The 24,044-nt window shown below is 46.9% G+C and overlaps 1 protein-coding gene across 1 annotated transcript; it reads right to left on the bottom strand.

The window, feature by feature from the left end:
- Positions 1-2,357: 2,357 nt before the first annotated feature.
- On the bottom strand, positions 2,358-23,254 carry LOC131909080 (histo-blood group ABO system transferase 1-like). The gene is given in 6 exon segments (XM_059260364.1): positions 2,358-4,212; positions 10,711-10,845; positions 11,346-11,403; positions 14,194-14,264; positions 14,833-14,898; positions 23,060-23,254. Coding segments are annotated over 6 exon segments (1,119 nt in total). The 5' UTR covers positions 23,155-23,254; the 3' UTR covers positions 2,358-3,518.
- Positions 23,255-24,044: the final 790 nt, after the last annotated feature.

The following is a 24,044-nucleotide window of genomic DNA, read 5'->3' as shown; positions in this document are numbered from 1 at the left end:
CTCTCTCTCTCTCTCTCTCTCTCTCTCTCTCTCTCTCTCTCTCACATGTGGTCCTATGAGCACAGGCTTGAGGGAAGGAGACAGGACACCACAAAAAGCCAGGCGTCTCAGGAACAGGATAGTGGAGTTGACAAGGGACCTTGGTCATGTCCCCACTGTTAGCATCCATGTGGAGACATTTTGGTTCTTCTCAAATTGAGCTGGGAGCTTGTATGGAGTTTGGAGGAACAGGCAAAAGGAGGGCACCCAGAAAACCCCTAACAGGAAGGAGCATTCTCCTTTTTCCATCTTAATATTCGGATCTGTACCTTACTTTAACCATTCCCTTAAAGACTCCCAACTCTCAGCTTCCAGCATCACATAGCCAAAGACCAACCCTGAGTGAGAATGAAGACAGAGGTGTGTTGAAAAGGACATGCACAAGCTCTGAGGAGGTTATGGGGCCCCTCCGAGTCTCCAGCATTGTCTCAACCACTCCCCCAAGAAATATCCCCACCCACACCCTTTTTTAACTACCATAGTCTCTGAAGTTAAGTGATTCTCCTGTCAAGGAACTCTGTGTACACTCTGTATCTTATCATTTTGGAGATGCTTCAGAAAGTGCCCAGAATTCAGGAAATTTACCAACCACAAAAGAGAAGGTAATACAACATACTCTACTTTGCATGTTGTTGGAGAATGTTTTCAGTGGCTCACAAACACACAAAGAATCAAAATCAACCTCTAAAGACAGTTTCTTATTGCAAAAAAAGTGCTCCATCACACAGTGAGCAAGCACACCAGGCAGGATGTTCCCTTGTTTTTGAGGTAACACAGGTCATGACTGGGCCCTATCCCATTGATGGGAGCTAGACCTCAGAATCTGTTGTGATTGGCTAATTTATAATTGCTGAGAAAGGGAAGGCTATGATAGGAAGTCAAGTCTCAGGAGTGACCAGGGCTTGGCATATACAAGGAGTATCAAATGGGGGAGGTTAATGAGCTATTGGACATTGGTGGTTTATTTACCTTTGATAGAGGAAAAAAAATCTTGCCAGGTGTGGCAACAGTCAGAGGGAGGCAGATCTCTATGAGTTCTAGGCCATTCTGGTCTAGTAGCAAATTTCAGACCAACAGGATACATAGGGGTCCTGTCACAGAAAAAACAAAATTCTCACAATGTGAGAAATGGAAAACCAGCCACAGACACAAAAGACTTCGGGGCCCAGTATTTTTGGGGCAAGAAAAAATTTTGGAGCAAGATAAATGGGGTTTAAAACAATTAAGATCCTCAGAGCTAGGTGTAGTGACATGCTTATAATCCCAGCGCTCTGAAGGTAGAGGCAGGAGGATCAGGAGTTGAAGGCCATCCTTGGCCACATGGGAAGGCTGAAAAACCAGCTGGAGCTACTAAAGATTCAGCCTCAATTAAAAAAAAAAATCAATACTCACCAGCACCATCCCTAAAAAAAACATAAAATTTGAGGCTGGGAACTGAGTTTGATCCCAACATTGCAAAAGAAAAAAAAAAAGTAACCACCTCTTTTTTTTTTTTTTAAGGTAGCAAACATTTACCGTGTCTGTTAGCTTCTGTGAGTCAGGCATGTGGGAGCAGCTTGCCTGAGTGGTTCAGGATCTTGAAAGAGATTGTAGAATGTTGGGTGGTGGTGTAGTTATCCGAAAGCTTAACCGAGGCTGGTGGATCCTCCATGGATCCCCCATATAGCTGACAGCTTGGTGCAGGCTGTTAGAGGGATGACTCAATTCTTCTCATAGGCCCTTTTCCACAAAGCTTATTCAGTGTCCTCCTGGGTGTGTGATTTAGCTTTAGAAGTCATATACTATCATCTCTCTAGTATCCTTTTCCCTGCATATTGTGGAAAGGGACAATGTAAGAAACAAACGCCAGGTAAGGATTCTGAGATGCTGTGTTTAGAACCCAGGGCCTTGTGCACACTACATGGATACTGTCCCATTGAGCTACACCCTCAGTGTATGTGGAACATTTTAAGTAGTCTCTATCATCATTAACATTAAGGACAAATATTTGGTCTTCTCTGTAAAGTGAGTTGGAGTCATTTTCTGATACTGGAGAAAATGATAAGTTATCAGAATGATAGACAAGCAGCTATGGAGTATTGGTAGTTAGTGTAAAAGCTAGAGTCAGGCTGTCTGGGCTGGGGTGGTGTGGTTCTGCTCCTGGCTGTGACTCATTAGCAGTAAAACGGGCATGAAAGTAGTATCCACTTTATATTGCTAAAATGGGATTTAAAAAAGCGTAAGCTCCTCAGAATAACTTCCCATGCCTATTGCCATGATTCATGATTATCGGTTCTTTGACATGGGTGTACGAGGCTGGAGTCAGATGAATGAAGGACTGTAGGGAGATTCTTTATTCAGAAGATGGCATTTACATGTCAGCCCTTGGTGGTTCAGTCTGTTCTTCTAGTTCACCTGTGTAACCCAGATCATTTTTTCTCTCTCCGTCTGTGGGGGGATAGGGGTGGGAGGAGCAGAGGACAACTTGCAGGAGTTTTTCATGACAGGGTTTCTCTGTGTAGTTTTTGGTACCTGTCCTGGATCTTGTTCTGTAGACCAGGCTGGCCTCGAACTCACAGAGATCTGCCTGCCTCTGCCTCCAGAATGCACCTGGACAAATGCTTTTATGTGACAAGGTCCCATGTACCTCAGGTTTGCCTGGAACTTCTGGTCCTCCTGTTTCCAGCTTCCAAATGCTGAGATTATAAGCCTGCAGCACCACACGTGACAAAAATTACCTGGATCCTTAACTCTGTCATGTCCGAAGAGATAATATAATTAGACTCAATTTCTGCAGGTGTTAAAGCAGAAATTGAGTGACCTGCCAAACAACCACTTTATATTGGAAATTTCAAATGGAAACCAGAGTATAAAGACAATGTAGTGGACCTAACACTCAGCAAATTCAGTCATGTGTCTCTAGGAGAAAGCCCGGACTTCAGTGGCAGCATGTCTGACTAGCACCCATGAGGCCCTGGGTTCAATCCTAAGTACCTCAAAAGAGGAAAGGAAAATGAAAAACCTCCTATATCATCTAGAAATACATTTATTCCCAGAATGGATAACTAGTTATTCCCAAATGAACCAAAAATGAGCAGAGGTGATGGTCACAGTGTGCTGATCTGCCAGCTGGGCTGAACAGGAGCTAAGCACCTCTGAGGCCTGCAGGCTGTGACTCTCCCTGCCCTCTGCCTATTCCTAAGGGCACTGGCCATTTTTCAAGCCTACCAACAGAGGAAGGCACATGCCTGTGTGAGGATGCTCAGGCCTTCAGGTAATTGCATGACAGAGTTTCTCCCATATTCTGAAGGCTCTGGCTACCATTTCCCTGAATAGGAGATTAGGGACACAGTGGGAGCTGAAGGCAGCTGTCACTCCAAGGGCCCAGTGTGTGGTGAGGCAAGTGATACTGGGTGCTGGACTCTGAGTGGGGGAGAGGGTGACACTTCGGAAATGATGTGTCCCTGGATATAGGTCTGGCCTCCCCAGTAGGAATTCAGCTATCGGTTCCTGATTGCCTGATGGTTCTTGGGCACAGCCACATATCTCAGCTTCTTCATGATGGAGGGCCAGCCCAGCAGCTTCTGGTCCCACACGTACTCTGGGGACAACACCTTTGTAGGCTTGTGGTATAGCAGGTACTTGTTCAGATGGCTCTCATCATGCCACACAGCCTCAATGCCATTGGCCTTGTCCTGCACCATAGCCTCATGACAGGCCTTGGTGAGATGGTGCACCTCCAACACTGAGCCCCCAAAGAAGCCCCCTGCATAGTAAAAGTCACCCTCATCCCGGGGGATGTAGGCCTGGGACTGTGGCCGGCGCTCATAGGTAAAGGCCTCTCGGCTGCTGCTACTGTAGAACCCAGGATGCAGGGTACCAAAGAGTGCTGAGAGAATCTCCACACCCACGTGGTCACTGAACTTCATGTCTACATCTGCACACACCAGGTAATCCACCTCATGCAGAAAGCGCTCCTCTGAGAAGTGGCTGATCATCTCCATCCTGTGCATGGACACATCCTGCCAGCGGGTGTAGTTGCGCACAGTTAGCACCACCAGCTTCCGTCCTGCACCCAGGGGCACCTGCGGCACGTCAGCTGGACAGTCAGTGAAGACATAGTAGGTGACCTTGTGTCCCACCATGAAGTGCTGCTCTGCTGTCTCCAGGAACAGCTTCAGGAACACCACATACCTGTGAGGGAGGACAAAGGGGTATGGAGAGCCTTAGTGCAGCTAGGTCAAGACTTGCCAGGGCAGAGGTCCAGGCTGCAGAATCCATGGCTACCTGGAGGCTTGAAGCGGCAGCATCCCCACTGTACAGCTGTCCTAACCAGTCTGCAGGCTGGACCTCACCTCACCCTCCTTTGCTGCAGAAGGGCACAACATCAGCACCACATCTTAGCAAGGAACGCTGAGGTAGAGGTCTGGAAGGTTTCAGCCAGGCAGCAGGGATAACTCCAGATGCCCTGCAGGTATCTCTTGTCTTGGCAGTCCCCTAAGCAGGCCAACTCTCCGTGTGTCTGTCGCCCCCCCCCCCAATAATGTCAGCCCCATTCTAAGACATTCCACACCTCACACCCTTGAATTGTCCTGAGCAGAGCCTGTGCTCACAGGGCCCCACTTTCTAAACCCTGGTGGAACTGGATGGATCTGTAAGGGCCTGGTACCTGCACCTCTCCTTTGTGGCACTCTCCAGGGCCTTGTCTCAGGAAGGGAAGGGGTCTCTATATCTCAGACTTTCCTCCTCAGAAGCTTGAAGGTGCTGTGGACAACCACTCAGTAACTCAATCATGTCTCTAAGAGTCTTCCCCCATGTACTCCACCAGAGCAAGAATCAGTCTCACAGAGTAGGCAGGGAAGGGGAGACAAGAACCCTAGAAAGAAAGCCAAGCCTAAGCCAAACCCTCTGGTCCAGGGGCAAAAAGCTTCTATCTTAGAGTTTTCATTGTTGTGAAGAGACACCATGACCATGGCAACTCTTATAAGGAAAAATGTTTAACTGAGGTGGCAGCTTACAGTTTCAGAGGTTCAGTCCATTATCATCATGGTGGGGAGCATGGCAGGCAGACTTGGTGCTGGAGCTGAGAGTCCTACAACAGGGAGTCAACTGAGACACTGAGAGGTATTCTGGACGTAGGACGCTTCAAAGCCTGCCCCACAGTGACACACTTCTTCCAACAAGACCATATCCACTAGCCATACCCGCTAATAGTGCCACTCACTTTAGGGGTTATTTTTTTTTTCAAACCACCACATTCCACTTCCTCATCCCAAAAGGCTTGTAGCCACATTATAATGCAAAAATGTATTCAGTCCAACTTCAAAAATCTCCATAGTCTATCACAGTCTCAAATTTGTTTCAAAGTCCAAAGTCTCTTCTGAGATTCATAACAGTCTCTTAACTGTCATCTCCTATAAAATCAAAATTTAAAAAAAAAAAAAACAGATCACATACTTCTAACATATAATGGCACAGTTTATATATTACCATTCCAAACCATAGAGAAGAGAGACTAGTAAGGAAATACCAGACCAAAGCAAGACTGAAAAGCAGCTAGGCAAACTCTAAACTCTATAGCTCCATGTCTGATGTCAAAATGCTCTTCAGATCTCCGATTCAGTTCAGCTTTGTTCAACTTCTTTCTTCTGGACTGGTTCTACTCTGTTTTAGCAGCTCTTCTCAGCAGGTATCCTACTACTCTGGCATCTCGAACATCTTGTGTTCTCCAAGACAATCCAGGCTTCAACTTCACAGCTTCATGAAATGGCGTCCCTACTAGGCCTCCATTCAGGGACACCCTTGGCACATGCCTGGCCTCAGCAGCTTTCTTTAGGTGCAGAGGCAAATTCCATAATCTGTTTCTTCTATCCTTAGCTCTAAAGCCAGAATCACATGGCCAAAGCTGCCAAGTTCTGCTGATTACTGGGGCTGGAACATGGTCCCCTCATTCAACTACAACTTCACCAGCTTTCTGTCCTTTACTGCCTAAACTTGGCCGTCCTGAAACTAGATCTCTAGACCAGGCTGGCCTCAAACTCAGAGATCTGCCAGCCTCTGCCTCCCCAGTGCTGAGATTAAGGGCATGCACCACCACACCTGGCTCTAAGCTTTTCTTTAGTTTCTTTCCTCAAGTTGGAAACTTAGCTGAGTGGGATCTTGTCCTGAGGTCACCACTCCCTTTTCTCCATTTCTTAATCTGTTTATCTCCTTGAACAAGAAGCTTAGCTCCATTCCACTTCCTGGTGCTCCTTTTCTCCTCAAATTGTACATTTTGTACTTTTACTTTCTCAGCTTGCTCCTTTTCATTATATATCTTCATTACAGTTAACACCAACAACAATACAATAGAGTCTATACTAAGCTGTTATGAGATTTCCTCTGCCAATGGAATTAATCCAAAATTCTTCACTTTAGCCTCAGGCAGACTCTTTGGATAAGGGCAAAAGGCAGCTGCTTCACTAAAATATCACAAAACAGCCTCTAGGCCACATACTAACATTCGTCTCCTCTGAAACATCTTGATCCCCACAGTTCATCAAATCACATTCAGCACCACGGTCTTCCATGCTGCTAATAGTATGGCTCATTAAGCAGCACTTAAAGCATTCCACTGCTTTCCTAACCCAAACTCCCAAAGTCCATATTACTCCAAGCTGAAACATGGTCAGGCCTATCAAAACAATACCCGAGTCCTTCCCACCAACTTTTGTCTTAGTTATGGTTTTTATTGCTGTGAAGAGACACCATGACCATAGCAACTCATAAAGGAAAATGTTTAATTGAGGTGGCAGCTTACAGTTTCAGAGGTTCAGTCCATTATCATCATGGTGGGGAGCATGGCAGGCAGACTTGGTGCTGGAACCAAGAGTCCTACATCTTTCAGGTAACAGAAAGTCAACTGAGCCACTTGGTGGTATCCCAAGCATAGGAGATCTCAAAGCCTACCACCACAGTGACACACTTCCTCCAACAAAGCCACACCTGCTAATAGTGCCACTCACTTTAGGGGCCATTTTCTTTCAAACCACCACAGCTTCTACCCCAGCTTCTATGTCATCTCAAAGCCCAAGAAGTTTTCACCTACTTCAGGGCTGCTCCTCCATTCATGACCACTATGTGCCCCCACCATGGGAACAGAGATCCCCATCACATGGCACATGTGTCAAGCCTCCCTACTTCAAGGTCATAAACAGGCTGTTTTTTCATGGGGCTCTCACCTAGTTCCCTCAGAGGCCTTCTTCCCACAGATAGAGCACCTACCCACTCCTGGCAGGGCTCTTGCTCATGTACCCAGCAGCACCCAGACAAGGTAGTGTTTGTGTCTTGTTACTGTGAGGTCCTTTGTCCACAGGAGCTGCAGGCATTCTCAAGGTGCCTAAGCTCCTCCAGCTGAGACCCAAACCTCTTTCAATTCTGATTGGTACAAAGGCCTCAGAGCTATCCTTGGCTCTGCACCCAGTACTGCAGGGAAGGATAAAGCCCCCCCACTTCTCATATGCAGGCAGCACAAATCTCTCATCCCCCCCCCCACAGCCTTCCACACTGTAATGCTTCCCTGTTCCCCACAGGCTTTCACAGGGAAAGTTTCTGGTCTGTGGCCTAAAGTCAGCCTGACCCAGAGTCTCAAGGCTACTCATGGGTCTGCTACTCCCTGCCTCAGGGCTGAGGTTAAAGGTTTGACCCAACCCTTGCTGTCCACCTTGTCCTCCATCTCAAGACACATCTGTTGTGGAATATCACTTTAACTATGCAAATATCTGTTACATTTGTTTATGATGCCTTTGTTTAATTATGTAAGATTTGTTACATGTGTTACCTTGCCTGCCTAAGGCACAGATTGGTCTAATAAAAAGCTGAGTAGCCAATAGCTAGGCAGAAGAAGGATAAGTGGGGCTGGTGGGCAGAGAGAACAAGAGAAGGAAGAGGAGAGAACTAGGGAGAAAAAGAGACATGCCCAGGGCCAGAAGCCAGGCAACAGGACAGTAAGATATACAGAAAGAAAGGTTCAAAATGCTCCAAGGCAAAAATGTAGATAAAGACAAACAGATTAAAATAAGAGGTAAGCTAAGATTGAGCATTATTCAAAACTAATAATAAGTCTCTGTGTCATGATTTGAGAGCTGGTTGGTGTGAAGGGGACCCAAAACAGCATGACCACACAGCAGCCATGACAGGCTTAGGGGCCTAGACACAGATTCTATGACAGGCTTACTGGCAGGCAACCCCCAGATCCAGGAAAAGCCTTAAGCTGATACCACCCAGGGATCTACCCAGGAGTGAGGAAGTACTTGACATCCCAAACATTCCAACCATTAGATAAGGTGACCAGATGTCCTTGAGTCTAGCACACACCTGTTTTTTGTTTTATAGATACCCCAAACAATTATCAGCCAATCAGGGTCCTGGACCCTGGAAATCTCCTCACCCCAACTTCTCCTATGATTAAAAACTCTGCCCCACCTGAGCTCAGGGCTCTCTGCTCTCTGTGTCGGACAGACAGAGGGACCAAGCTCTGGAGCTTGAAATAAAGACTCTTCACTTTTACATGCGGGATTTGGTCTCTGTGGTGGTCTTTTGGGGGTCCCCACGATCTGGGCATAACAGTTGGTAGTCCAAAAGAGAAAGCCTGGTACACACATCAGTGGCCACAGCTCTGCTGGCATTCTGACCCTTACCAGCAGCCCTGGGGATGAGTATACACACCTGAAGTGTGTGTGTGCTGAGGGATGCCAATGGCACATGGCTAGGAGCACAGAGGGAAGGGCAGCTTGTCTGGGGCTCTGGCAGGTGGCAGAGCTAGTTTCATTCACCTGTGAGCCCAGCAGATGTTGGGAAGGCAGCAAAGTGAACCAACCCCACCCCTGCTGCATCCTAGATACAAGCATGGAGCGGTTGTGCCTGGCCTCCAGCTTGACCATTGTATGTGTGCACATGTGCTGCAAGCCGCAGGAAATGGTATTCAAATGGAATTCAGCTGCTATCACAAAAGCTACGACTTGGAAAAGTCAAGGACTTCTCCAAAGTCAGACCATGGCTTAAGAAGTCTTGGTGATACTTTAGCTTTTGTATGTATATTAGCTGGTTCCTACAGTGATTTCCTTGTAATGCTATGCATTCTTCCTAGAACTCCTAACAGTGTATTTATCTAAAATGCCTGTCAAGCATCGAAGGCCAAATGAAACAACACCTGTCTCCTAGGTCAGGAGGATAGATTTATTTCTTGTGCAGTTTAGAGTGAGACCCTCCTTCCTTACAGCCTTACTAACAGACTCCTAATTTCTTACCTAAACACTTCTAGGAATGTAGATTGAGCACATAAATTCCCTTCTTGATATACTAACCGATCATTAGCTCTCTGTTGACCTTCTCCTTTACCACTCCCCTTTTGGGCTGTAAAAGAAAGCCTGGTGGTCACTGCCTGAGGAAAATTCTTACCTGTCTTTATGACCCCATAAGAATTCAAGCCTGGTGACCTAGCTCTGTGAGAGGATTGCTACTGCTTGGATTTATAACCGGATTCCTGAGAGACTTAGAGAGAATTGAGAGAATAAGGAGATGAAGAGGAGGAGAGAGAGAGGAAAAAAAGGGAACGGCAGAACTAGATGGGTAAGAACTGGAAAGGAACGGACTAGATGGGAAGAACTAAATTGAAGGGCTAAAAGAGAGTACTAGAGGAACAAGATGGAAGATGAGGAAGCACCAGATGGGGAAGAACAAGATGAGAAAGAAGGAGATGGGAGAGGAGCTAAGATGGGAAAGAACTAGATGGATGAGAACCTACATGGGGCAGAACTAAAATGAGAGAATTAAGATAGAACTTAGAGGGGACAGCAGATAAATATAGAGAGAATTAAACAGAAAGGAACTAGGTTTGAGTACAGAACTGTAGCTGTGTATGTTGGTTACACCACGGCGCTCATAGCTGGCTGCTGCCTGCGGTGGCCATGCCCATGGAGGAGAGTGCTGGAGGAGAGTCACGAGCCATGGTTACCTTTCTAGAGCTTTATTGGGAGAGAGAGGGAGAGAGAGGGGGGGGGGAGAGGGAGAAAGGGACAAAGAGAGAGAGAGGAGGGAAAGAGAGAGAAGACAGACAGAAGGAGAGAGAGCAGAAAGAAAGAGGGAATGCACAGAGGGCCCTCCTGCTTTTTAGGCTGGGATGCCGTCCCAGGCTGGTGATGTCATTAAGGACAGAATCCTTACAGTGTAGATAAGATTTTATCCCAGAGGAATAAAGCAGACGGACAAAGAGCTTGGTGTACTTAGATTCATTTCCCGAAAATAGTTCTCACTATTCATAGTTTCCCTTCTGAGTCCCTGAGAAGTATATTATTAGGGCTGGTCCTTTATATCATACAAGACATATGTGCATGTGTGCACATGCCTATTGACATATCCATGTTTACTTGTCTGTGTGCCTGTGTGGAGGCCAGAAGTAGACTTCAGTTGTCTTCTTCTATCATTCCTATTTGGTCTTTGGACAGGATCCCCTCTCTGACTCTGAAGCTCACTGTTTGGCTATGCTGTCCAGAAAGCTGCCTGATCCACTTGTCTCTCCCCTCCACCCACAGTGCTGGGATGACAGGGGCATGCCACCATGCACAGCCTTTACATGGGTGTTAAGAATCAAACTCAGGTCCTATGAAGCAAGTGCTTTACCCACTAGCCATCGCTCCAGCACCCACTGCTTACTTTTTGATGGCAAACACGGTCAGTCCAACTGTGGTGTTCTGAAGCCTGAACTGTTCATTCAGAATGTCGATGTTGAAGGTCCCCTCCCAGATGATGGGAGCCAGCCAAGGAGTCAGGACAAGAACATCTTTCCTACTACATGGGGACAAAGCCACAGTCCACATGTGACCAAACATGCCTGCAGGAACTCTTCTCAGATTCCACACCCTCAGCTGCCCCAGGGCTGCCCACCCTCCCCAGTGGGGCCTGGCCAATCAGCAGCAGCTCTCACTGACTACCCCCACCCCACTCCACCAAGCATTAGAAACAACTGAGTTTACAGCCACTGCAGCCACCACATCTCTGCAAACTGATGACAGAGACAGGAAACAAGGGGCAGACCCCAGATGGGAAATGACAGACAGGAGATGCTCCAGGCTCCAGACCTGAGTCAGACAACCCTTGGGCTCTGACAGGGTTGTGAACTGAGGGCAATGAGAACCACAATCAGGTCTTTGGTTTTTTCTGGGTTTTGATTTTTCCAGTGCTGGAGACTGGCCCAGGCCTCAGGTGTGCTGCTGATCTATCCCCACTACAAGCAAATCCTCCTTTAGTACCTTTACAGCACTTCCCATGCACTGACTAAATCTACTCACCTGGGTGTTAGCACCTTTGGCTGGGCATAGGCCATCCTGCAAAAAGACAACACCAGAACTCAAGGTGACAGGAAGGTCCCTGGAATGCATGTCACTGGCAGCTGTGCACCAGGCAAACAGACCTGCATGAGCAGTGGCAACCAAGCCACTGTGTACGTCCATGACCCTGGGAGCAGAGGATGGGCCGAAGCAGGAAGATCACAGTCTCACTTGACATAAGGTAGGGAGAGGAAATCATGACACCCCTCCCCTTACTTAGGGCTGGGAGATCTAAGGACTACTTTAATTCACAAGCCGGATGAGAATGAACATGTCTGTCCCTGGTAGATGCCGACCATCCGACCTGGGCCTGCAGCCTGCCTTGGTCCTCTCTTGACTGGTGGCACACAGACTCCTGGCTCTCTGTCCCAACATCAGTGTGGAGTTCCCTCAAAAGGTCAGGCCCCAAGGGACAAGAGCCACTTCTGCTAGTAAGCTGCGTTCTAGGATGGCCTGTGGAGCAGAGAGCAGGGCTGGAGAGACGCTCAGTGGTAAGAGCACTGGCTACTCTTGCAGAACAACAGGATTCCATTCCCAGCACCCACATGGAGACCCACAACTGTCTGTGACTCCAGTTCCGGGGACCTGAGGGCCTTTTCTGGACTCTCTAGGCACAGGCACAAATATGGTGTACAGACATACATGCAGGCAAAACACTCATACACATAAAACAAAATAAATATTTTTTTAAAGGCAGTGAATGAGCATTTTAAAAAAAAGCACAGGAAATTTCTACACAGGAATGAGGCTTGAAGACACCTCATCACCTTGATAAGTGAGTCTGGCCAGCCAACATAAAAGAAACCGTACAGGACCCCATCCCTGGGAGGCACTACTGCAGAGTGGCCACACTCAGAAGAACAACATAGAGCAGGCAAGATGGGGGCCAGGACCTGCAATACAGCTGGGCAATGGGGGGTTGATGTCTGATGGACTCAGTTTACAAGATGGACTGTTCTGGAGATGGGTGGTGGTAGTGATAGCTGCACCACGGCATGAATGTACCTACTGCACTGAGCTGTTGAAATGGTGAGGATGGTAAACTCATGTGTTTTGAATGTTGCCATGGAAATGGGGAGCACAGCTGCAAACTCAGCTCTGTACCAGATGAGCCAGGCTGACTCTTTAAAAACCAAATGATATGTAGTTAGTCAACACAAAGTGTAGGGCTATGTTTTCCACTCCAGGTGCAGGAGCGGACTTCCCAGCTGCCCATACTTACACACACACACACACACACACACACAGCCCTCCATCCACACCCTTTCAACCCAGATCTGTAGACCCCGTGTGAGGACAGGATACCTTGACAGGGCTACAACTTCCAGGTCACCCAGCTCTCCGACAGTCACGCTGTAGAAGGAAACACAGGAGACAGGTTTATACCAGGGATACCAGGGGGGTTTAGGGGTCAGGAACACAGAGCCTGGAGGAAGGGGAGTGGTGCCTGAGCATACAGTAAGGTCTGTTACAGTTAAAGAACAGCACCATTGTGATCACCCCATGCACTATGCCAACAACATGAAATCAAGCATTGCCATACCACAGATTCAAAAGTCAAACACTGTGGTCAAGGTTCACTGCCCCACACTGACCAGCCACTGCCTAGCGGAGCCTGAGCAGAAAAGGAGTTCCAGAACACAGAAGATTCCCAGCCCCTCCCATCAAGAAGTGGAGCCTGTTCCTGTCCTTGAAGAGATAAACTGAGGCAGCAGGGACGTGCAATATGGTCACTGGTCTAGAACCTTCCATCCAGGCGTAGGGGAAGCTCAGTCTACACAGGGAGGCCCCAGGGATGGGCACTTCAGCTGAGGGCCACCCTCAACCACCAGAAATGTGAGAGACCTCAAGGGAGACCCACCGAGCTCTGCACAGCAACCTCAGGAAGCTCTGGAGAGAGTCATCAAAGGTGTGACTCCTCCCAACACAATGGGGGTGGGGGGGGACAGAGTGCTCTGCAGCAGTGGAAAACTGACACAAGAGGGAACTGGTGGGAACAAAGAGCAGGTGGGGGCAGTGTAGTCTAGTGGGAAGCACAGCATAGACAAAGATCAAGGCCAGCCCCACTCAAGGGCATGCATGGCTGTGCAGGAATGCAGAGGAGCAGGCTGCTGGGGAGGGTCAGCAGGCAGGATCTGATTTCAGAAAGCTTCCTACCTTCTGTGCTGAAGGATCATTAGCTACTGTAAGGAAATAGGGCTGAGACAGATGAACAGGCATGTGGCTGATGCAAGGCCATAGCAGGTCCAGGAAAGCAGAGCAGAGCCAAGAGATGCCTTCCCAAAAGGCAGACTGACAGGATCTGGGACTGTGGGTAAGGAGGGACCTCCAACTTGATCTCCAGGTAGAAGACAAAAAACCTTGCACTCAGCAGGCTGCTGGGGAGGTGGGTGGGGAAGAGAAACTGTTCTTGGGGCTACCCAGGCAGGTACAGAAGGGAGGATGAGGCTGAAGCCAGAGAAGACAACAGTGTTCCCGGAACACACACACACCCTTTAGAGACAACAGGCGGCAGCTGAGATTGCTCTGTGTAGCCTAGGGTAGGACTAGACCCATCCATGTAGAGGTACAGGCAGAGGCCACAAGGTATCATGAAACAGAATGTTCATCCAGCCAGCAACTCATCCCCCATGCACAGACATACACATATTTGACACACACACATTTGACACACAAACATGACATACACAAATATCACACACACACACACACACACACACACACACACACACACACACATACAAACATCACACACACACACACACACACGCACACACACACACACACACACACACACACACACACACACACAAATCCACTCACCTTGTCACAGGTCCTGGGTCTCCCAATATCTGGCTTCTGTGGCTCAGGAACCCATAGCTGTGGAAAGGATGTACACAGACCTGAGACTGGCTGGCTGTCCCTCCCTCCAAAATGCACCACTGTACCCAGTGAGCACAGACGTTCCCAGTGGGGATGCAGGGCCAGGTGACAGGACTAAGCAAGCTCACCCTGCTGGAAGAAGAGGTGGCAAGAAGGGCCCTGGGGACAAGGCCTGCATCTGGACACCTGAAGCAGTTGCAGACAGCCCCAAGACAGCATCAGGGACTACCGCCTGGCTGTGTCTGCAGAAGCCCCAGTAGACATGGCAGTGTCTTTACTCTGTGGGTGTTCACAAACCGTCTGCATCTAGAGAGGACTGCAGTCCATCCTCCAGGCCTGCCTTCCTCTCCTTCTCCAGGTCCACCCTCACAGCTAGGGCCAAATGACTGGGCGCCCAGCCCCATTTGTGGAATCAGAGGGGACATCTGTCCTGCAACCGAGCCTGCCCTATAAGACAAGCAAAAGCTGGACATGCCACTGTGTGAGTGGCCAAGAGCACCCTCGTCACTGCCGTGGTAGTGGGGATGCTCACAGTCTCATGAGCTGTTCCTCCCTGGATTCTTACCCAAAGAAGACCAAGGCAACCACTGTGAGGGGAAGGATTCCGAGGTGAAGTGAGTAGCATTTTGGTCTTCCTGAAAAACAGCAACACAGAATCCAGATACTCATCCCATTCCCAGACCTGACTCCCCTCCAGGCCTCTCCTGAGACTCAGAGGTCATCCTGAGCACTGCAGCCACCACTGTGCCCTATCTCAGCCCCAATCCCAGCTGGACCTGCAGCCCCACTGAGCACTCAGAGGGTAAAGAAGGTTGTTCACTTCCTGCTCAGGACTCCAGCTGCTCCCTTGGGAACTCAAGGTCCCTTGGGTCCCCATGTCCTCATACCACTGAGCACCCCTTCCTGTGGTAAACTGAAATGAACCAAAATGAATACTTCAGGGTCACTGCTCCCCTCTGGCCCCTGTATGCTCACACCCACAGGGACAGCAATTGGTCTGTTCTAGTGACATTTTCTCATGCTGGGGTTGAAACCCAGGGCTGATGAGTGTTAGGTAAGTGCTCCACCACTGGACTATGCCCCTAATGCCTCAGGTGATTTTCATGTCTCTAGAAGTTATATATTCTCACAATCAAATTCAAATAGTCCTAAAGACACATATCTAAACAGACTCGTATGTGGGCTCTGGAGAAAGAGCTCAGTGGGTAAAGCTTTTGTCACAGCCACACAAGCATGAGGACCTCAGTTCAGATCCCAGAGCCTATGTAAATCCAGACATGTGAAATCCCAGCACTCCTGTGAGGAGATGGGAGGGGAAGATGGGGGTCCCTGGAGAGTCACGGACCAGCTAGCCTGCACACAGGGAGGAACAACAGAGAGACCCTGTCTCAACAAGGTGAAAGGCAAGGACTGACACCCACGGTTGTCCTCTGACCTCACATGCACACCCACACTCACACGCTGTGTTCCTAAAGGTTTATATCTAAAAAGGCTTACCTCTCCCTGTCCCAGTCCTTTACTCTCCCCTCTGAACCACTTGATGTGGTACTCTGTTTATTTTATTTATTTAGTTAATTGTATGTGTTTATCTTAGTTTTTATTTCTTGGTTTTCTTGAGACAGTGTTTCTCTGTGTAGCCTTGGCTGTCCTGGAATTGCTCTATAGACCAGGCTGGCCTCGAACTTAGAGATCTACCTGCCTCTGCCTCCTGAGTGCTGGGATTAAGGGCATGTGCCACCAACAACCCTAAAAATCTTATTCTGAAGTATAATTCATATCTAATAAAATATTTCCATTTTAGATATTATTTGATAATGTTTGAACAAGGAACCCCCCTTGCTGTGTATGCCCCCACATTCCCCTCCTCATCTACGTAGGAGTCAGGAGACACATGTGCCCTCAGCCTGGCTGTTTATATAACTCGATGCTGTCAAGAGTCACCACAGGGTCATGAGTGGATTTTATTTTTTATTGCTTTTTTTTAAATGCCCCAATAGTTTCAGCCATTTAAGAAAATATATCTTCCTGTCACATCATTCTAGCATTCATCAGAAATTACCTGGTGGGAGCTGGAAAGATTGCTCAGGAATTAAACACACTTGCTACACAATCACAAGGACCTGAGTTGGGATCCCAGTATCCATGTAACACAACAGGCATTCCAGGAATGAAAGTCTATAACCAGGACTCTTGAGTGAGTGTCATGGTGGCGGTGGCGGTGGTGGTGGTGGTGGTGGTGGTGGTGGTGGTGGTGGTGGTGGATCAAAGAGGCTTGCTGACTTCCAGCCTGACTGAGGAAACTGAGCCTCAGCTTCAGAGAGAGACCTTACCTCAAGGGAACAGGTAAAGAGTGATAAAGGAGAATGCCTGCCTGGTGCCTTCTTCTGGCCTCTGTACTCACACTCCTGGGTGTGTGTGTGTGTGTGTGTGTGTGTGTGTGTGTGTGTGTGTGTGTGTTTAAAAACACTGGCTCAAAGTCCCAGCCTGGATGGTGGCGGCTCATGAGGTCCCACTTCTATCTAAGGAGCTATTGGTAACTCTCAGCTGCTGGGGAGGGAAGAGTCCATTGTCTTCAGGAATGCAGCCTCTGAGAAGCTCCTCATGCTCCAGTAGATGACCCTACACCCAAGCACATGCAGGTGGCATTAAGTGCAATCAGCGGGTTAAAAAAAAAAATCACAAGAAGTTGTGAGGAAAATGTGTGGGGAGGAATACTGGAGGAGATAGAGGGGAAAGAATATAGGGTAGATTTGATCAAAACATATCTATGCATGTATGAAATTCTTAAATAATAAAAAGTAAATCTAAAAAAAGGAAAAAATATTTTTAATCAAGGTGGAGAGATGGCTCAGCCCTTCAGAGGAACAGAGTTCAATTTCCAACACCCACACTGGGCAGCTCACAACCTCCTATAATTCTAGCTCTGAGAGGACCCGCTTATCCCACTGGCCTCCCCAGGAACCTGTGCACAGACCCATGCATATTCAGGTATTTTCAAATAATAAAAATTAAATAGTTTTTAAAAACACAGACACACATAGTTACACATGTGAATCCACTTCTGGACTCTACATCCAGTCATGCAGCTGTGGGTCTACCCTAACTCCCACCTACACTGACAACTGTGCTGTGTAACACACCTTGAGAGGGCAAGTCCTCAAGCTGTGTTTTTATTTTTTGAAACTGTTCTAGCTATTCTGTGACCTTTCGATTTCCATTGAAATTTTTTCTTTTTTTTTTGGGGGGGGGGGAGCTGAGGACTGAACCCAGGGCCTTACGCTTGCTAGGCAAGCACTCTACCTCTGAGCTAAATCCCCAAGCCCAGATTTCCATTGAAATTTTTTAATCAGTTTGTTGATTTCTATAAAAATTCTTCTGGAGTTTTACTTGGCATTATGTACACTTCAACCACCAGCTTAGGCAGAGGACAGCTTAGCAGCTAGTCTTCCCATCCATTCATTGCTATCTATGTCTTCATTTCTGTAAGCAATATTTAACTGTATGGGCTTTAGTGCAAATTGGATAAATCTGTAGCTAAGTACTTCATGTTTTCAGATGGTACTGAAAACAGTGCTTTTATTTTGATATTTAATGTATTCTTAAACATATTTTAGTAACAAAACCAATTTAGACACTGCCTTTGGTTCCTGAAACCTTGTTCAGCTGACTCAACCTTGCTGAGCCTAGAACATGTAAAGAGATGAGACAGGAATACAGAAGTACAAAAAATCAGGGGAAACTGAGGCCACACCACAGAGAGGGGAAGGAACAGTCAGGACCCGAAGAGAAGAAACCCAAGGAAGCAAAGAGTGGGTTCACAGGTTAAGACTCAAGGGCTATGTTTCTCCTAATTTGTTCTATTGAACTTAAAAGAAGTAGATTTGAAAAGCAGTAATAACACAGTGCAATATATATATATAAACATTCATGACACTGAGACCACAGGTAAATATTTATGGTGAAATTAACAAAGAAAGTGAAAATGGATGCAGACAAAAGAAAAATGGATGTGGATGGCTAGAGCCCAGTTAACAGTCTAAGAGGGACAAAGACTTAGGATCAAGAAGACAAAAAAGTCTCCAAAGAACATATAAGCTCCAGTCTGATGCCACTACAAACAGAAACAGAAGAAAATTAAGTCCCAAATGAGTAGTGTAACAGGTTCCCAGACCTTAGCACAACTGACTCCATGATGGAAGAACCATTCAAGTCATAAAACTCAGCATATACACAACACCATCTGCCAAACCCAAAACAAAGACCTAATCCATCAAAGTCCGTAGTTCTGGGAAAGTCTCTAAATGTACAAGCCTTTCACTTTGACTTCTGTAGTTCCACTACGACCTAATTGTTCTTGTTCACTGAAGGATGTCAGTCCAGAACATGGTTTTTGTGCCTAAAAGCTCAGCCTGGCATAGGATTGGTACTATACTAGAATCTCAGACACCCAGAGTAGTTGCCTGCTGGCTAATAAAGAACTTCCATTGGCTTAAACCCATTTCCGAGCAGTCTTCTATGGTGGACACCCTGCAATAAGTGGAAGGAAGCAGCCAGTAAAGATTAGAGCAGAACTCAGCAAACCAGAAAGAAACAAAGATAAAATTAAAAAAACACCAAAGCTTAATTCTTGGAAAAAACTAATAAAATCAGGAAAACTTTAGCTGATAGGATACTGACTAATGTCTAAAACCAAAATGGAAGAACAACATCAACACAAATAGAAAATACTCAGAAGAAAACATGAGTCTGCACCTCTTTAACACTGACTGAAGCCAAGATGCCCCTGTGACCCCAGACGCATCATCAGAAAGGGGGAAAATAATTGCAATCAATAAGGACTTGGAATGTTCAGACTCCAGGAACAGGATACACTGTAGGTGGACAGGAAGGATACCTAAGTAATATATCTGCTTTCATGCACACCTTATGTGTATTTAGAATATATGAAGAGCTGAGCATGGTAGTCCAGGCCGTTAATTCCAAAATTCAGGAGTTAGAAGCCTGTAGATCTCTAAGAGTTAAGGGTCAGCCTGGTCTACTTAGCAAGCCCCAGAAAAGCTAGGACTACACAGAGAGGCCCTGTCTCAAACTGTCTCTCTCTCTCTCTCTCTCTCTCTCTCTCTCTCTCTCTCTCTCTCTCTCTCTCTCTCTGTGTGTGTGTGTGTGTGTGTGTGTGTGTGTGTGTGTGTGTGTGTGTAGAACTGTCAAAACTAAAAACATACCAACAGTAATACCTTAACTTCTTTAAAAGGAAAAAAAAATATTATCAGGCATTTTACCAAAGAAACACATGCTGCTCAGCAATGCTTGCTCTTAGGGATGCACAAACCAAAACCACAGGAACAGCTGGGTTACTGTGAGTTGTAGACTCATCCAGGGCTGTGCTATTGTGTTGTTTTGTTTAGGTAGCACCAAGCATGGATCACTTTTTCTACATGGAATGAAGAGATGGTAAGCACATTTAGCCAGGCTCTGGACAAGCAAGTCACCTCAGGGCATGATCACTGCCAAGATGTTCAATAAACCATCTTGTCAAGCACTGGGGAGACCCATGGCACAGAGGAAGACACAGCATGCAGGCACTTGCCAGAACTCCTGGTTGATCAGTTCTCCAGGAGCCAGCACTTTCTAAGAAGCAGTTCCACACAGCAGCCATGCACAGGAAGCTCACCAGCCACCACTGTGTCTAATCTCCAGGCTTATATTGTTTGGTGGGAGCCCTTTATACCTCCCAGCACTCTGCACCAGCTTCTGGGGCTGGGCCTCCCCTACACTAGCTCTTCTCATGACACACTGGTTCCCAGATTTGCACACACCAGGCCTCTCACTTACTTAAATGGAGATTCATATCTCCAAGCCTACCTCTTAATCCTGCTCACTGTGACAGGCAAACTTTCTGGTACCTAGCTTGATGATACCTACTAATGTTCAACAAATTTCACTGGGTAGATGAATAGAGACTTAATAATGTAGGTAGCCTAAGAACAGGTACTAATTTGCCAAGTTCCTCAAAAAACCTGAACATTTTAATCTTCAAGACATCTATCTCAGGTCCAGGCGTGGACCAGATCCTAAACTGGGGCCTCAAGGGTATGGACACCCACTGAAGAGTTCCAGGTCTTCTGAGTGTTCCAGAACAAGTGAAATGATGAGTCTCTGACCTGAGGACAACAATGCAGCCCAAGGGCAGAAGGAACTTGGAACTGGCCTGCTCCTTATCTTGACTAGAGACTGTCACAGGGGTCAAAGTCACCAAATTGTATACACTGTGTGTTTTACCATATAATAACTATTAACATTTGTTGGGAAGGAAAAGGTAACAATAGAAGGACAGTGGTAGGGGGATAAAGAAAGGACAGAGAACATCCCAGGAAAGCATTCCCAATAACAGAAGCAGGGGTTGCAGTTAAATTACCCCAACTCCATTCACCCTTCCCATGGTGTCTCTCCAAACCTGTCTTTCCATAGCAAAAAAAAAAAAAAAAAAAAAAAGAGCAACTAACTCTCTCCCAATCCAAAGACTGAATCAACACTAGCACTGTGGTTGTTGGAATCAGGTGTGTCCTGCTCTGAGTTACTCCATATTATATAAATCAGGTTTTTTTATTTCATCCTATGCTTTGCCCTAAGAGGATCCATCATCTATCCAGCACCACCCATTCAGCATAGAATGATAGATGACTTATTCCTGGAAACAAAAAAGGGAGTCACCCTATGAGGTTATGGGTGTAAGTTGAGACTATAGGGTCTTACAGGCATATTAAAATCAAACTTACAGGGATAAAGCTGTAAAATCTTAATCTTTAAAAAAGCCACTAACTTGTAAACTGTTAAAGATAACTAAGACATGCAAGTTAATGCTCAGTATCCTTTATAAATGATCAAATTCTTTTATGCTCAGAACTATGTTCCCAGTCATGCTAAGTACAAATGTAAGTCATTTCCAAGCTTGATTTAGCTTCCTGTATACATTTTCAAGGTTAAGCCTAAAACAAGTAACTAAAAATGAGTAAAGTTTGTCTAAAATCGGGCATACTTATACATGGTCCTCAAACTCTTCAGAGGTCTGCTGAATATGGCATTTAAAGTATTTAATGAAAAAAGCTTTCAGTATAGACAGAAGCACCAGCTCCTAGAGGCTACTCCAGGATTGCCAAAGCGTGGGGCACAGACAACTCCACCTGTATTATGGTTACCCTAACCTGTAGGCAAAGAAATGTCCCAGTTCCTGGCCCACCACCAGGGCCCTGCCTAAACTGTGGATACTGGTCAACTTCTCTACTCTGCCTCACCAAAATATGTCAGTGTTCCTATGTCCTCATCTACAGGAAAATTTCTAAGACCTGCTGAGTCTGGTAGCTGAAGGCATATGCTATCCTGTGCAGCAGCTAAAGAGGCAATGTTGTCCTGTGTGATAGTCCAAGACCTATGACCTCTGTCCCCCAACAAGGCCAGTGAGACTATGGATGAAGGAACTCTACCCAGCCTGAGCATGGCAAACAGGGCTCTGGCAGGCCTTGCCCTTCTCCTCCATTCCCTCTGTCTTGATTTAAAAAAAAAAAAAAACAAACAAAAACTGTTACATTACATTCCTAAAGCTAGCCACCAAGGTCTATTCCCTTATTTGGCTACTTCCTCTTCCTGATGCTGACCTACCAAGGTCCAGCTATCAAAGTATTGAAATCCAACAATCAAAAGCCCCCTTTGGCTCATCTAGTTAGTGTAAGTATTGCAGCACAGAAGGAATGGTATCCTGGCAGTCAGGATGCAAGGAATACCACAAAGTCACCATAAGCTAGCAGCTTACATCCTGCTCCAGGGAGAGGTTTCCCCAACGCAAGTGTTACATCTCTGTTCCGGCAACAAATCTGCTCTGCTAGGGAAGTTTCTCCAGTGAAAGTGTTCCAGTTCTGCTTGGTTCCACTCTGCTCTGGTGAAAGTTGTTACTCTTGGGCTCCAGCAAAAATGTCACACCACACAACAAACCTCACTCAAGGGATTTATCAGGAAGAAAGAATCCAATAGGGTGGCTGCCTCAGATGAGAAACAGCAGCAAACTGAACAGGGTACAGACCTTATATAGGATTTCTTGGGAGATGGGGCTTTCCAGGGAGGATTGAGAATGGTGGATTTTGGCAGTCTGATTCTGGGGCAAACTAGGAGATTGGTGGCATTTCATGCTCAAGGACCTCAGGGACTGGTGGGATTTTGCAGCCTGACTCTGTGGAGAGGTCAAGGATTGTTGTGATTTCAAGCCCTGGTCTTGGAGTCAAGTCAGGGTGTTTTTCCTTGGCCCTTTGTCACCCTACAGTTAGCATGTCCAATTTAAACAACTCATCCTAACACGGGATTTCCCCTTTTACCTTTATAAGTCACCATTTGCCTAGGGTCATGTGTGTCTCCTCTCTGTCTAGAGGCAGTCCTCCCCACCCCCAGGACAAATACCCCTGCCCCCTCTTCCTTGTTCCCTTCCCCTTCTCCCTTTCCTTCTGTCTCCTGTCTTTGTCTCTTATTCCCTGCCCTCTGTCACTCTGATACAAATAAATCTCCTTTGTGCTGAGAACTTGGCCTTGGGGCTTCTGAGTCTATACAGATCCCTTCAAATGATGCTGTGACTTGGGTATCAGCCTACAGGAATTCTGCCCCTCTTAGCCAAGTTCCTGCACATTCAGACCTTCAGCCCCCGGCCTTCTCCATCCAACAGTGTCTAGTTGGTGAGTTTCCCCCTAAACTCCTTACATTCCCACACTTCCCAAAAGCACATTCTGTTCAGTTTGGTGTGGTTGGCACACTTTCCTTCACTTTTGGTGGTTTCACTGCCAAAATCTAGAGCCTTTCCCCCTCTGATAACCCTGTAGATAGGGCCAAGATTGTTGCTCAGACACATTGAGGTCACTCTCTTGGAGACAGAGTCTGGGTGATGACCCCCTGTGTAAACCCCTCAAGGGACAAGAGTGGCCAGGCCCCTCCCCTGTGGACCTCCAACAGTCAAGTTCCGCCCAGAAAACACTTTAACTGCCCTAACAGCCAGACCCAGCCCCCACCTTACAGAGTAAAAAGCCCAAGCTCTGGACTTGAAATCCCACCAATCCCCACCCTGGAAATCTCCACCTTTAAAAGCTCTACCCTCCAAGAACGCTATATAAACCCTGTCCTTTGCTCAGCACTCTGTTCCTTCTTGCCCAAGCAGAGGCAGCACCCGCCTGGGCATTTCCATACCAGTAAATTTCTTATGTGAGGTTTGTTGTGCAGTGTGACTTTGTGGTATTATTTGGCTCTCAGCTGTCAAGATACCTTTCCCCTCAGAGCTGTAATACTTACACTCACCCTACCAGCGATCTCTGTTCTTCACCTTTTGAGAGACATGAGGACACTCTATCTCTTGATTTTGGCTCACTGGCCTTCGCTGAAAATGGAAATTCTTTCTCCACACACACAAAAAAAAAAACCCTCATTATTAGTGGTACTCTTTAGCATCCAACAATAACTCTGGACCTGAAGGTGTCTCTGCTTTCCCTTCTGTCTGCTATGAGCCCTCTGTGCACCTTGTAGACTCTCTGAAATTTTCCAAACCCTTTTGTAAGCCTTTACTCCATGTCATGTCTTATTTATCCCTCCACACTGCAGGAACACTGACTGCCAGGCACTCTGTGCCCACCGGCTGCTGCACTGCCCATGCAGCCAGCCATGCCCCCCTGCCATACAGCCCATGCTGCTGTGGAGCCCACCTGAGCCTTCAGTTACAGCATGGGCACGGATGCCACAGTCCACACACCT

Source organism: Peromyscus eremicus, chromosome 4 (genome assembly GCF_949786415.1).
Source record: "Peromyscus eremicus chromosome 4, PerEre_H2_v1, whole genome shotgun sequence".
Taxonomy (NCBI): Eukaryota; Metazoa; Chordata; class Mammalia; order Rodentia; family Cricetidae; genus Peromyscus; species Peromyscus eremicus.
This window is presented reverse-complemented; position numbering and strand designations above follow the sequence as displayed.